Genomic DNA, 16,566 nt, shown 5'->3' on the forward strand with positions numbered 1-16,566 from the left:
AAAGATGTTGCTCTTCTAAAATAGTCTTTATATGTTTAATTAATCTCTGATGATAAGGTAATACATTTGTATATTGTTTTGACAGATTTAGGTGCATCCTTGCTCTACAAAGACATAAAGAAACCAAATAGGGGCACATAGTTTTGTCTTTAAAACTGTACCACCATGGCTGTAACTAAAGCTGATGTATGCCACTTGTGCCACTTTTTGCAATTTTAGAGGAGCAATTCAGGGCAACAGTGACTCTCTTGTACACATTATGTTACAAATGGGAAAGCTTCTATGTATGGGGAAAAGCCACTTCTTTACACAACAGTGTTCTTTGCCTTGAAATATGTTTAATCTTGTTATTCATGCTATCAGGAGAAGCTGTGATGCTTTATAATATTAAAAATAAAAAAAAATTTAAAAAATATTTTTTATATATAGATCTACAGGTATATATATATTGTAATATATGGATATTATATTAGCATGAATAACATGATTAAACATATTTTACGTCAAGTCAATGCGACTAACACTTTTGTCTTTATAACCAACGGAAATAAGGCCAAAATAACTAGTCCAGAGAGAGACGCAGTTGAAGATGTTTGTGCCGAGACATAAACATACACTGATAGTGTCGTCAAGTAATCAATTTTAAAAGGAACATGGCGGATCATGACATGGTTACAATATTTTTGGTGTGTCAGTAGATGTACGGCGCCGTCAACTTGAAAAATGATTAGGTAGAGCTATAATAATGTTTTTCTTTATTTTTTATCGTCAGAAATGATGATTTTTAACATGAAATAACCATAGTATTTGGCGAAACTGTTAAACATTCGACTCATTTAATGGTGACCTTTTTCGTCTTTGTTCAGCCTTTTTTGTCTTTGAAGTTATGTTTCATTGTTTAACTTCGTTTAAATACTATGTTTATTTCATATGTTGTCTTTTTACTCATTGGAATTGGAAGAAATTGCCATTTTGTTTTATAAATAAGAATAAACTAATAAATGACCCCGTCATGACCATGGTGTCCTAGATATTGAACCAAGTGAAGCGTAACGAATTCTGTTAGGGGGCAGGGGACATATTCGTATGATGGCCCCGGTCAAATTTTTTAATAACTCAGACATGGTGTTTTGAAGGTACTGATAACTTCTGATATTTCTCTGTCATTGTAATTCTTTCTTGTTTGTGTGTAGGAAATGAGATATATTTTTGGGTTTTTACCCGAAACTAAGCATTTTGGTAGCTTTGTATGTATTTCTGACTCTCCGAATGGAGGTGAAAAAGTTAAAAATCAAGCTTTGACAGTTGGCGCCAAACAAGTAAGAAATTTCAGATAAATTTTGTGAAAAATCTAAACGTATGACAGACACTTTATTTGTCATTTCTGAAAATGCTATAGCTTGCACTGCGTGTTACTGATATTTTTAAAGGAATCGGGCGGATTCTGGAGTATGCTGCACCTTCATGAAGATTGCCCATATTGGTATTTTTTTAGGTGTGATTTTGGCTGGGTGGGGGTAAATATAAATTGCTGTCAGTCATTTTTTGAAGGAGCAATGCATGCAAACTATTATTTTCTTCAATGTATGTCATATATCATTGAATAATGCTGTGCAACTGGTTATCTGCCTGTGAAACAGATTTTGAAATATTTGGAATTGTGTTTCTGGTCACACTGAAATACAAAATTTTTCATTTTTAGGTCCCCTGCCCCCTTAAGGAAATTTTCAAATTTATAAAATGTGTTGGAATTGACCCAAATGTGCCCATAAACATTCCTTCTACATTTGTTAGTCAAAATTTGAAGTGACTGGTAGGATTTATCAAGTTATGTAGAGTAAGTAGCCTGTAAAGTCAAGGGAGGTAATAAAAATTTGGAAATTTGGCAAACACTGTACTTCACAGAATGTGCACATTTATCCAGATTTAACAGTTTTATATTGTGCAAATTGACATAATAATGCATAATTGAGCACTTTTAATTGTTACAAATGTATATAATGTCATATAAGTCAACAGTGGTATCTTTACTGCACTTTCAGGTGTATGCCAGAATAAATGGGGTCTGGTTTCCTGTAAAATTCATTTTGGGACATTAAATGTGGCTGTAATATTGTTTTTCTTGCTATAATCTCCTTCCAAAAGACTTTAAATACTCTGAAAATACTTTATGGTATTTAAATGAAGGTGGAATACAGAAAAATAACCATCTCCCAGGTTCCTGGCTCTTGATATTAAGTAAATCATATAACAGGCATGGTCATTGTACTAGTTACTTCCCCTGAAATAGGGTCTTTTTTAAATATTTGATTAAATACAAAGTAACCGCAGTATTCACTTTTCGAAGTTAACGTTTAATGCGAAATACTCCATATTTTAAGAAAATAAAAGGAAACGCTTTAATGCGGATCACATAAAAAATCTTAAGGGGGCAGGGGACATATTCGTATGATGGCCCCGGTCAAATTTTTTAATAACTCAGACATGGTGTTTTGAAGTTACTGATAACTTCTGATATTTCTCTGTCATTGTAATTCTTTCTTGTTTGTGTGTAGGAAATGAGATATATTTTTGGGTTTTTACCCGAAACTAAGCATTTTGGTAGCTTTGTATGTATTTCTGACTCTCCGAATGGAGGTGAAAAAGTTAAAAATCAAGCTTTGACAGTTGGCGCCAAACAAGTAAGAAATTTCAGATAAATTTTGTGAAAAATCTAAACGTATGACAGACACTTTATTTGTCATTTCTGAAAATGCCATAGCTTTCACTGCGTGTTACTGATATTTTTAAAGGAATCGGGCGGATTCTGGAGTATGCTGCACCTTCATGAAGATTGCCCATATTGGTATATTTTAGGTGTGATTTTGGCTGGGTGGGGGTAAATATAAATTGCTGTCAGTCATTTTTTGAAGGAGCAATGCATGCAAACTATTATTTTCTTCAATGTATGTCATATATCATTGAATAATGCTGTGCAACTGGTTATCTGCCTGTGAAACAGATTTTGAAATATTTGGAATTGTGTTTCTGGTCACACTGAAATACAAAATTTTTCATTTTTTTAGGTCCCCTGCCCCCTAAAGTGTGTGCGTATTTTATAATTATGTCAGTTGTTTGACGTAACTTCCTTTGTTGACTTTCATTAATACACATGAAAATTGATTTAAGTTAAAGCTAGGTAATAGTGATTAAATATTTTAATTAACAATTTGAATCACAGGGACTCGACACAGTGTTGGGATACTGGTACTGGTCGGGGACCACCAACCGGACGCTTTTTGAACATTTTTCCATACAGATTTTATAAGGCTAGAGATCTGAAAATTTAACACAGTGCAGCAAGGTTCTTCTCCGAACTATCGAACTAGTTTGTTTATTTCTGATTATGTTGACACTTATATTTGAGGCCTGTGAAGGAGGGTATCAAAATTACCTGAATTCACCCATAAACACTTAAATATATGATCGACGTAAATAACCGAGGTATATCGAGGGAAAAAATATGAGTTGCTTCCCTTATCTTTGAGTAAAATTGATACCGCTTATGCTAAAACAATACAAAATAAGCCGTTTTTAAACTGCTGTTGTGATTAAATGTCTGACTTAAAAATGTATTACACCAATAGAAAGCTTTGGATCTTATCTTCATCACAGTATAAACTTCAACACATTTTTTGACTTCAAAGTATTTAATGTCACAGGAGCTAAAAATAGAAAAAACCTTGTTAACACTCTAGTGGTCACATTTTTGACCCAATCATCATCAAACTTTGTCAGGATGCTTGTTTAGATAATAGCTCGGATGAGTTCGAATATGGGTCATCTCAGATGAAAAACTAGGTCACCGGAGCTATAAATAGAAAAACCTTGTTAACACTCTAGCGGTCACATTTTTGCATCAATCATCGTCAAAATTGGTCAGGATGCTTATCTAGTTGATAGCTTGAATGAGTTCGAACATGGGTCATCTCGGATGAAAAAGTAGGTCACCGGAGCTAAAAATAGAAAAACCTTGTTAACACTCTAGCGGTCACATTTTTGCCTCAATCATCATCAAACTTGGTCAAGATGCTTGTCTAGGTGATAGCTCGGATGAGTTCGAACATGGGTCATCTCGGTTGAAAAAGTAGGTCACCGGAGCTAAAAATAGAAAAACCTTGTTAACACTCTAGTGGTCACATTTTTGCATCAGTCATCATCAAACTTGGTCAAGATGTTTGTCTAGGTGATAACTCGGATGAATTTGAACATGGGTCATCTCGGATGAAAAAGTAGGTCACTGGAGCTAAAAATAGAAAAACCTTGTTTACACTCTAGCGGTCACATTTTTGCATCAATCATCATCAAACTTGATCAAGATGCTTGTCTAGGTGATAGCTCGGATGAGTTCGAACATGGGTCATCTCGGATGAAAAACTAGGTCACAGGAGCTAAAAATAGAAAAACCTTGTTAACACTCTAGTGGTCACAATTTTGACTCAATTGTCATCAAACTTGGTCAGGAAACTTGTCTAGGTCATTGCTGGGAATAAATTGAACATGGGACATCTCGGATGAAAAACTACATGTAGGTCACAGGAGCTAAAAATAGAAAAATCTTGTTAACACTCTAGTGGCTACTGTTGTGATCCAAATATTCTGTTAATTGGTCTGAAAGTTTGTTTTGATGATTTCTAAGTCAAGATCGAACATGGGTCATCTTGGATGAAAAACTAGGTCACATCGCCCAAATATGGAAAAACCTTGTTAACATTCTAGTGGTCACATTTTCGACTCAATTATCATCAAACTTGGTCAGGATGCTTGTCCTGGTAATTGCTTGGATGAGTTCGAAATCACATGTGAAACTAGGTCACCGGAGCTAAAAATAGAAAAATCTTGTTAACACTCTAGTTGTTACTGTTTTGATCCAAGTATCCTGGAAATTGGTCTGAAAGTTTGTTTTGATGATTTCTAGGTCAAGTTTGAATATGTGTCACCTGGGTAAAAAAACTAGGTCGCACTGCTCAAATATGGATAATCCTTGTTAACACTGTAGTGGTCACATTTTTGACTCACCTATCATGAGACTTGGTCAGAATGCTTGTCTAGGTAATTGTTTGGATGAGTTTGATAAATCAGGTGAGCGATCTAGGGCCATCATGGCCCTCTTGTTGTTTTTTTTTTAAAACAAATGGTTGTGTGTTATATTGATGGAGTCAAAACTCTTTAGTCTTTATTCTGTGAATTTTGTCCTCTAATTTATTCGACATACGCAGTTTCTAAAATAAAAAGTGAGGAATAAGTTTAGACACAAAGGATGAAAACTGATAATTTTAAAGAAGTGCTATATAACCTACTGTCTGGTTATTAAGACAACATGTTACTATTGTTTATTTCATGTAATGATAAAAATTTCAACTTCTTTCTCATTATAGATTCACTTGACTTGAATACACAGATTGCAAGCTGGAAAAATTGTCAAAGATGTCGTTACCAGTAGTAAACCCTGATTTGTCATCCAGCACAGCAAACCTCCCTACTTTCTTGAGCCATGAGCTGCCAAATTTTTCTTCAATCCCCCAATATCCCCAGGCACTGGATCTCTCCTTGGAGGCAAGGGTAACAGACAATCAGATACCTATTGGTATGGAAACAGAGGTCATAGATTCTGATGCAGATGTTAATAAATCTTCATATGAAATTGCCGTAGAAGCTCTGTGTCTAATGAAATCTGGTGGACTCGTTTCTCTAGATGATAAGAGAGACAGAAATGCTGAAGAAAGTGTTAAAACTAAAGCACATTATAATAATATTCATGCCAATCGTGCTGAGGCAATGCTCACTAATAGTAACACTGAGATACAGTTTGAAGACACATGTTTTGCCAGGAAGGATAAACCTGATGTCAATGTTCCCACGCCCGAAATTGTGCAAACCTCTTCTTACTTGACCAGAAGTATACCTCAGGCAGATGTTAATGGCAGTCATGTAGTTATGAATGTTAATATTGGACAGACTGGTTCTTGTGTTTCACAAAATGGTTTGTTGAGTACAGCCGTCCTTCAGACTTCTTCCTCGTCATTCGATGCCTCTAGTCAGCCTGTCAAGTATGTAATAATGCCTGAATCAACACTATTATCTATGGTGAAACCTGGAGAAATTGTGTCTCTACCAGAGACACCATATTACTTTATGATGCAGAAGGAAAAACAACCGACAACGAAAGTGATCTCAATACCAGGACTCCAAAATTTAAACCAGAATAATAATCTGCCTGATGGTGGCCCATCTGTATTTAATGTTAGCAATAATACAGTTTTCTCACCTATGAATTATAGTAAAAGTGCCATTTCTATAGAAAAACCTACACTAAATGATGGAACTTCTCAGTCAGTATCATTAAATACTAAAAGTACGACAGGAAAACGAAGTGCCATGAAGAAGCACGACACTTTGAAGTTTCCCCCTTGTATTATTTGTGATGGGGAGGCCTCGGGATTTCATTATGGTTGTAACACATGTGAGGCTTGTAAAAACTTCTTTCGACGATGCCTTTTGAGAAAGTCTGATATGCCTTTTATATGTCATAGTGGTAAAACTTGTGAAATTTCATTTAAGAAGAATAAAAACAATTGTTCTTCTTGTAGACTGGATAAATGTTTAGAGCTGGGTATGGCGAAGGAAAAGTGTAAAATGGGTCGGTACACGGCTCTTATGCGGACTGAAACAATAAAAAAGGTAAGAAGACTGGAAGGAAAAGATGATGATAATTCAGAAACTTCTAGTTTAGACTCTCCTTGCCCTGGTTCCAATCAAAATGATGAAACATGTTCGTCATCTGAAACTCAGTCACCGTTGGATCAGACGGAGAGTGTAGATATTTGTGCTGATGTCATCTCCAAACACATCTATACTGCTCAAAAAGGGCCTCCTGCAAATGATAACAAAACCGAATATAATGAAAAACTTGTGCAATACCTAGTTTCAGCTATGGAGAATATCAAACCCTGGGGAGAAAATCTAGTCACTGAAGAAGCACGGAAAGCTCTTGCAAACGCTCATTATGAAAAGTACAAATCTAGGGTTGAGGCATTTGGATCACTTAAGAATGTTCCAATGCAAGAGTATCAAGAACTTCTGAAAAAATTTGGAATAGATTTGGACGGACAGTGGGACTTGCTTAAGAAATGTAGCTTTGACTGGGAGAGTATTGTCAGTCAATATTGTTCATTTGCAAAGTGTATACCAGAATTTCAATGCTTAAGTTACGATGATCAAGCATGCCTGCTTAAAGCAACTCACTTTGACTTTTACACCATAGTTCTGCATCAAGGATATTTTCCCGAGTATGGGGTTTTCTTGGAAATAAACGGAGCACCGTATCATATCGAAGAAGCAGCAAATAAGTTTTTCACTCGCGAGTTTGTGTTTCTAATGGTGGACATGATGGGCAGACTTCAAAAATTGAATCTTTCTAAATCAGAGATGGCACTTCTAATTTCGATCGTCACTATGTCCTCTGATCAGTGTAATCTGGAAAATTCGAAACTTGTTGAAGATACTCAGCTTCGGTTAGTCGAGCTTTTGCTGAAGGAGTTGTGTAAAGTTTACGGTCAGTCAGCAGGGAGCAAACGATTGACAAATTTTATTGATGTAATAACAAGAATGCGTGACATCTCAAATATTTATTTTAAGGAGTATAGAAGTTTATGTAAAAATGATTTTATAAAAGAATCTGTGCCGAATCTTGAAATAATGATTCCAGAGGAGCATTGATGATTTGTTGCGCTTTTTCCAACAATATTTATTCTGGGTATACTAAGTTGTTGGAACTAGTAAATTTCGTGTCTCATCTCTTATTTGCAACTTTATTAATTATGTTTTTTTTGTTGTTATTTAGGTAAGAAAAGACAATAAATATTTTTTTATTTGTGATAAAAGAAATAAATTTCTTTAAAAATATCTAATATTTTAAGAAGAATTTTTTTTATGTTTTTTTTTTGCAATTTGCATTTTAAATGCCTGAATTTCCTTGAGAATGTATTTTAAAATTTGCCTTATGGAGCACATGTATATTGTGATTTTAAGTTTAAAGCGGCATGCCTTCAGAAGAGCCAAAATAATGTAACAATTTGACTTTGTCCACATATTGTCTGTCTTATACAGGTTTGATGGTATATGAGATAATAATGTGATCATAAAAATGTAGTAAATATGAAATATTGATCTCATTTGAATGGTTGAAGCTTGAAATGTACTTTGATGTTTGTTGTCCAATCGAATAAGGAAGGCTCCATTGGTCTATGAAATTCTGTAATAGAATTTGCTCTGCTTTGAAATTTTGAATTGTCCATTCTAAGTTTAAAGGGACTCCACTGATGTTTTTTTTACATGACAGGACAAGAAATAATTTTTTTTCGAGATTAATGATCTACTGAGTAGTGTTCGACCAATAACTTTTGTGCAAAATTTTAGATCATTTGCTGATTTCATTTTCCAGAGTGATTATTCTAATTGTGAAAAATGATCCAAAATTGAAAAGCCTTGCAATGCAAAAATAGCACACAAATACAATTTTCAATTTATATTTCTTATATATCTTTTGTATATCTCTCTGATATAAGTGCTTCAGTGGTTCTTTGTAAGAAATTTTAATTTTATGTTTTTAAGCTTTTGGACCTCAGTGGAGTTCAATTTAAGAAATCTCAATATAGAAATATTAAGATACCAACAGTAAAAAGACTGGTTAGACTACACAGGCTCTATAGTGGTTGCAAAGGCTTATCACTTTCAGCCTTATTGGTAAACTGCTGTGATTTAAATAGTCAGTCATAACATAATGTTTGTATTTATGATATTTCTAAATTATTTACGATTTTATAGTGCTTTTACCCCAATTTACATGAATTTATTATTTTGTCAAATTCCAATTGGATTAATGTCAAAATGCTGAAAGTGCTCATGTTTTTTCTTTAGTAAAGTAATAATTACATGTACATTATTGGTCAGTTTATTTTAAATATCAAATGTATTGTTTATAAAATGTTATGGTTCAACACAAGAGATTAATTTGTAATTAAATGTTTTTTTGGGTCAGAAATTTTGATCTTTTGACTGACATTTGCTTTGTTATAGTGCATATTGCCACATTTTGTATTCATATTTGCCGTGGGCTGATTCCTTAAATCTAGATCTAAATAAACTATGTTTCCTGATTGGCAAATGTAATGTTTTACCAGATTTGATTTGTAAGACTTTCAAAATCCAAGGACTAAGATGTATGGAACAGCCACTTGTTTAATAAATCCTAGCCATGGAAGGATGTCGATTACAATGTTCTTGCATGTACACTTTTTTCGCTCCAGAGTCAAAACTCATCTCGCCATAGGAGTTTCATTTGCATTTACATTGGTCTTTGTAAGCTTTGTAAGGGAAAACTTTTAACGTTATTTCTGAAACTGTAATGCCAAGGTATTAGATACTTATCATGTAGCGTAACTTAATGAACCTCTTCCAAGAAATGTTTGTGTTTCGTAATGGTTTGTGGTGTTTTACAATAATAACAATGTAAAATATGTATAACCTTTTTGGTCATCAATTCATTAAAATATTCATTATTATATTTATATGTGCAAATTAATATTGAAATTTGAAAATGGGACAAAATGTTATTGGACAAGCAACTTTCGACAAGATTAGTGGACTCAGGGTGTTCACTAGCCATGAAATCCCGAGGGTCATTTTGACCAGATACAAGGTCATATCCCCATGATTTTAATAAAAAATTGACCCTCCAGTTAAAATCCTGAGGGTCAAATTGGGTCTTTTTGAAATTTGAAGGGTCAAAGAGTCATTTCAAGCATCAAACAGACACCCTGGTGGTGTTATGTTGGTGTCCTGTTGACAGACAATCAATAGATAAGTGTATTGTTTAAATTATATATTAATGTTGTTATTATAAAATAGATTAAAAAAAAGATGTCATGGCGCTAATCATCAGTTGCCTGTCCCATTATGTTATGTCCCAGGAAACAACAATCATTTGCACTCGATGGGATGCATACAATAACTGATCTTGATTTAATCTCTATTCCCATGGGTCAAGTTGGTTCTACTCCTGTGCCCGTTTGTGCCTGAAATAATGCACAGCAGGGCACCTGAGGTCTTCCTTCACCAGTAAAGCTGAAACATTGCCATATTACCTATACTTTGTTGGTGTGATGTTACTATGTTTAAAACCCCAATCAAATCTATGGTCAAGGTTAGTCATTTTCAGCAAATTTGTTATAACTTCTACATGTACCAATGGCATCAAATTTTAGATACATTGTAATTGCATAGAAGGACAAAACGTAATATCATGTCAAGTTACATAGCTATGCTCTAAAAAAAACCTGTTTTGGCAAGTTTGATACAATTTCACCTCAACATTTACCAAATGCATGTAAATGTACAAACATACATGTACTTACATATAAAGGATAAGGCCTATGTCCTTTGAAGTGATATAACTGTTACATCTATTTTATCCCAGTTATCTCCCCATTGTACTATTTTATTAAACGCCGCTTGCAAGCGGCATCTAGTAGATATGCATTTGTCCATACAGCAATGGGGAAAAGTTTATATTTTTGGTTTTAACAAAATCCGCTCTGTTTTGAAAGTTTCTAATAAAAATAGTTATTATGATGTACAACATGTCACAGAGCTTTAAGGGATTAGAATAAACATTTAACTGACGTGATAGTGCCATGTTTGAATAACCGTTGAGAGGGGTGACAACTGAAGCAGTGTCACTTACTTCATTTGCTTCGCCTCTGTTGAAGTTCGGCTCCACCTTAAATTGTCATATTAAATCTGATATTATGCTCCATATGCTAGTATTTAGTCCTCGTTGATGGTGTAGAAGGGAACCAGGACAACTTTGATCAATATCACTTGTCGAATCATTAAATTACAAATAACAAAGCCTAAACCACACCCACTTTCAGAGAGGCAGTTCTCACTCAACTGTTAAGAAAGAACAACAAACCGGTGACGCTACGGCCTGTAAGGGGAGATCACTGCAGAACTGTTTGTCCTCAAAATTATTTGAACATTATGCAATTCATACCAATATTTAAATGGGTATATTCTCAGCACATACTGTCTTGAATTTGATTTAAGTTTACCAATCATTTCAATTTTAATTGTTATCCAATTTATTTTGATTGGACCAGACATTTCAGTCTTTGTCGTGACAGACATACATTAAAGAATTTCAGACCTGGCATTATTTTTGTGCTGCCTTGAAAAAGGCGACATATAGGTGTTACTTTTGTCGTCGGCGTCGGCTTGTCCGGAGCATAAGTCAGTCATTATAAGTCGGATTGACTTCAAACTTGGTATGCTTGCTTCTTACAATGACCTGAAGTGCAGTGCACAAGAACCGGTACTCTGCACTTCTTATTCTTTGGGTTATTGCCCTTTGTTAATTTTCATACTTTATTTTTGTCTGGGCCATTTCTCCTAAAGTATCAAATCTATGGACTTGAAACTTCATAGGATAATAGATCTTATTAAGAAGAAGTGCAGTGCACAAGAACTGGTACTCTGCATTTCTTATTTTTTGAGTTATTGCCCTTTGTTAATTTTCATACTTTATTTATGTCCAGGCCATTTCTCCTCAAGTATAAAAGCTATGGACTTGAAACTTTATAGGATGATAGAACTCATTAAGGAGAAGTGCAGTGCAGAAGAACTGGTACTCTGCATTTCTTATTTTTTGAGTTATTGCCCTTTGCTTATTTTCATTCTTTATTTTTGTCCAGGCCATTTCTCCTTAAGTATAAAAGCTATGGACATGAAACTTCATAGGATGATAGATCTCATTAAGTAGAAGTGCAGTGCACAAGAACTGGTACTCTGCATTTTTAATTTTTGAGTTATTGCCCTTGTTAATTTTCAAACTTTATTTTTGTCCAGGCCATTTCTCCTAAATTATAAAAGCTTTAGACTTGAAACTTAGTAGGATGATAGATCTTATTGATAAGAAGTGCAATGCACAGAAACTGCTGCTCTGCATTTCTTATTTTTTGAGCTATTGCCTTTTGTTGATTTTCAAATATCATTTTTGTCCTGGCCATTTCTCCTAAACTATATTGTTCACAAGGCGACACATCCGACTCGCGGAGTTCTAGTGTGAATTTAGGATTAGGTTCTACTTTTTCACAAAAATTTGCAACTTTATTATCAAATAACGAGCACATACCAAGAACATGGAGAAAAAATTATTTGTGCTTCGGTGATTCAACTTTAATATAGAGAACACTTTTCAATGCTGATTGACTGTTCACATCATTTGGCGGCGTCTTTGATGTGCAGCATGAACATTTAACTTGTAATTGGAATAATATGCTAACAACAATTGTGCCCTGGAGTATTCTCCCTTCTCTGAATGTAGAACAAATCATGAAATAATATTATAATGATTGTTGTCAAATTTTCTGCAAGTTTAATGTATTTCACAAGCTACAAAAAGCACACACATAATTTTATGACCAATTCAAATGGTAATTATGTTTAATAACCATTTCCAGTGTTTTTGACCTCATCAATCGATGAAACAGTTCTAGGTGGCAATGATTATAAGATTTGCCTTTTGAAGCATTTGTAATTGCCAAACACATTTTCTTGTTGATTTGTGCTTTTTTCATGAATTATTTGTTTATGATTTTAATTAAGAATATACTGCTGTTATTATATTTTATCTAGATTTTTTTGTGATTTGTTGTATATGCTCATTTTCAGTTGTTTATCCTGCCAATTATCCGGCCAATTAGTTTTATACTAATGTCCTTAAGTTTGAGGCCATCCTTAAAAAAATGTTTGTTTGCAGTAACGCGACCGACTCACAAAATTTGCCCCTACTCAAATGTTTTTTCATGGTCTGGATAATTTTTTTTTTTTTTTGAATCAGAAAATTATGCCCTGTGCTTTGTTTTCGTTCTTTTAAAGGTTAATAGAAGAAATAAAATGTAGTTCTTATTAAATTAGAATTCAGTTATCAATTTATTAATTGTTACCAGATTATTAAAGCATATATTGTCCAGCATTTTGAAATTCCATGTTTATTTGGGAGTACAGTTCAATAAAAAAAAAAAAAAAAAAAAAAAAATCGACCTACCTACCCACCTTGAACATTCTGGGTCGGGTTACTGCAAACAAACATTTTTTTAAGGATGGCCTGATTTTGTTCAAAGCGTAACACTCTCGAATTCATTCCCAGATTGATATTAGTTTATACTAATTTATTAAAGTTTGATAGTGTAGGAAGCTATACGCTTATTGAAATACACTTGAATCTGTTCCGAAATTTGTATTAGTTTATACTTATTTATTTCAGTTCCATTGTATTCAAAGCTGTAAGCTTATTGAAACACTCTCAAATCTGTTCCTGGAACTATTTAGTACTAAGCAATGAGTGTAAAGTTCCTTGTACATTGTAAAAACACGTTAACCCTTGATGGGGTTTGAACCCAAGCAGCCAGCAATCCTTAGATTAGTGCTAACCACTCAGCCAGGCTGTCTGGCTGTCATGATATTAACCTTATTTTCTAGTATACAATCTTATTTAGTAGCTATTTTAAGTAACTATTAAAGTGTATAAAGATGTATCTCTCCTGCTTGTAGCAAATTAATTGTTTGAATTTTTTAAAGAAGAATAATTTCAGAATGTTTGCATGAAAGAAATTTTGACTGAATTGTGCATGGGGAAAATTGTTGCTTTATGATTAAAATCCTATCTCAAATACCAGCATAATATTTTATTTTCGAACATTTTATTCTTTTTACATACAGTAGTACAGTACTAGTGTATGGTAAATAATAAATAAACCCCTTTGATAATGGCTCGCTCATAAGGTTATAGAAACCACATAATTTTACAATTTTGTAAAACTTTTGCATTTGATACAGCTTTATACACTTTAATATCACATGATATAAGTTTAGTGAGTGAATTTTGTAATGTGGAGAATAAATCATCTGCAGCTAAGATCACTATAGGTTTGTAAGAAAAAAATGCCAGGAAGAATAATTTGGCAGAAGAAGTTCCTTGTATGTGTGACAGTAAAGATAATTACATGTATAAGTCTTTTGTCACATTTAGCATAAAAAATATTTTTTGATAAGTTTATTCTTGATTATAATTGATTGTGAAATTTCCATACAAACGTTAAACTTGTCTTGCCATTAAATTTTAGAACCTGTTTACTTTTTTGAGGTATTGTTTTTTGGTACCTATTATATATTTAAGAAGTGTGTTTATTCACAGCTTTAAAACTATGGTTTATTATTTGAGAGTTATAGCCATTGGAACAGTATTGTACAGCCCAATACCAGTGCTAGCCTTATTAAGTACTGAAAACTCTTGCCTGCAGACTGTGAAAAAATGTACACATGCAACCAGTGCAGACGAAAAGTAGCCAGCAAATCATTGCCATCTGCTCATGGTCTGTACAGTTTGCTATTCAATCAGAAAAACATATTTTAAGTTTTTCTCTAAAATCATGAATAGTTTTGCACCCAGATTGGAATACATAAGAGCTACAAATATGGTTAGGGTTAAACAGTGCTACACGTATGGTAAGGTTTAAGCAGTGCTTCAAAATTGGTAAGGGTTAAGCACAAAAGCATTTTAAGGGTCAAGCAGTGCAACAAGCATGGTAATGGTTCTGCAATGCTACAAGCATGGTAAGGGTTAAGCAGTACTACAAGCATGGAAAGGGTTAAGCAGTACTACAATTATCGTAAGGGTTAAGCAGTGCTACAAAAGCATGGTTATTAAGGGTCAAGCAGTGCTACAAGCATAGTATGGTTCAGCAGTGATACAAGCATGGAAAGGGTCAAGCAATGCTACAAGCATGGTAATGGTTCAGCAGTGCTACAAGTATGGTAAGGTTTAATAAGTGCTACAAGAATGGTAAGGGCTAAGCAGTATAACAAGCATGGTAGAGTAAAGCAGTGTTGCAAAAGCATGTAAGAGTTAAGTTGACTACAAGCACTGTAATGGTTAAGCAGTGCTACAAGCATGCTAAAGGTCAATCAGTGCTACAAGCATAGTGAGGGTAAAGCAGTACTACAAGCATGGTTATGGTTCAGCAGTGCTACAAGCATGGTAATGGTTCAGCAGTGCTACAAATATTGTAAGGCTTATGCAGTGCTACAAGCATGGTACTGGTATAGCAGTGCTACAAGTATGGTAAGGGTAAAGCAATGTTAAAAACATGGTAATGATTTAGCAATGCAGCATGTATGGTAATGGTTAAGCTGTTCTACAAGCAGGAAGGAGTAAAGCAGTGCTACAAGAACGGAAAGGTTAAGCAGTGCTGTAAGTATGGTAGTACAAGCATGGTAAGAATTAAGCAATGCTACAATCATGGTAACAGTTAAGCAGTGCTACAAAAATATTAAGGCTTAAGCAGTGCTACAAAACTGGTAAGGGTTAAGCAGTGCTACAAAACTGGTAAAGGTTAAGTACTGTTACAAGCATGGTAAGAATTAGGCAGCATACAAACATTGTAAGGGTAAAGCAGTGCTACAAATGCATGGCAAGGGTTATCCAGTACTACACACATGGTAAGGGTTAAGCAGTACTACAAAAGAATGCTAATAGTTAAGCCGTGCTACAATCATGGTAAGCGTGAAACAGCCCTACAAGTATAGTTAAGGTTAAGCAGTGCTACTCAGGTATTGGTTATGCAGTGCTACATGCATGGTAAGGTATCAGCAGTACTACAAGCATGGTAAAGGTTAAACAGTGCTACAAAAGCATGGTAAGGGTTAAGCTGTGGTACATGTATCTTACTGGTTAAGCAGTGCTACAAGTATGGTAAGTGTTAAGCAGTGCTACAAGCATGGTTATGGTAAAGCAGTACTACAAGCATTGTAAAGATTATGCAGTGCTACAAGCATATTTTGGGTTAAGCAGTGCTACAAATATGGTAAACATTAAGCAGACCTACAAACATGGTAATGGTTGAGCAGTGCTACAAGAATGGTAAGGGTTAAGAAGTCCTACAAACATGGTAAAGATCAATCAGTGCTACAAGCATAGTAAGGGTTAAGCAATACTACAAACACTTTAATTGTTAGCAGTGCTACAAGCATGGTAAGGGTGAAGCAGTGCTACAAGCATGGTAAGGGTTAAGCAGTGCTACAAAAATGGTAATGGTTCAGCAGTGCTACAAATATGGTAAGGCTTATGCAGTGCTACAAGCATGGTTAGGGTTAAGCAGTGCTACAAGTATGGTAAGGGTAAATCCGTGTTAAAAAACATGGAAATGATAAAGCAATGCAACATGTATGGCAAAGGTTAAGCTGTCCTATAAGTAGGAAGCAGTTAAGCAGTGCTACAAGCATGGTAAGATAAAGCAGTGCTACAAGCATAGTAAGGTAAAGCAGTGCTACAAGCATGTTAAGGGGTTAAACAGTTCTACAAGAATGGTAATCCTTAACAATGCTATGAGTATGGAAGGACAAGCATGGTCTGATTAAATCAGTGCTACAGGCATAGTAATTGTTAAGCAGTGCTACAAAATTGGT

General features: G+C 34.5%; 1 protein-coding gene across 1 annotated transcript; it reads left to right on the top strand.

Moving 5' to 3' along the window:
* Nucleotides 1–595: 595 nt before the first annotated feature.
* On the top strand, nucleotides 596–14,233 carry LOC132724456 (nuclear receptor ROR-alpha B-like). The gene is made up of 2 exons (XM_060709327.1): nucleotides 596–731; nucleotides 5,418–14,233. The coding sequence occupies exon 2, from the start codon at nucleotides 5,467–5,469 to the stop codon at nucleotides 7,756–7,758; it is 2,292 nt and encodes a 763-aa protein (XP_060565310.1). The 5' UTR covers nucleotides 596–731; nucleotides 5,418–5,466; the 3' UTR covers nucleotides 7,759–14,233.
* Nucleotides 14,234–16,566: the final 2,333 nt, after the last annotated feature.

Source organism: Ruditapes philippinarum, unplaced genomic scaffold, assembly GCF_026571515.1.
Source record: "Ruditapes philippinarum isolate M1 unplaced genomic scaffold, ASM2657151v2 ctg682_1_1_1_1, whole genome shotgun sequence".
Classification (NCBI taxonomy): Eukaryota; Metazoa; Mollusca; class Bivalvia; order Venerida; family Veneridae; genus Ruditapes; species Ruditapes philippinarum.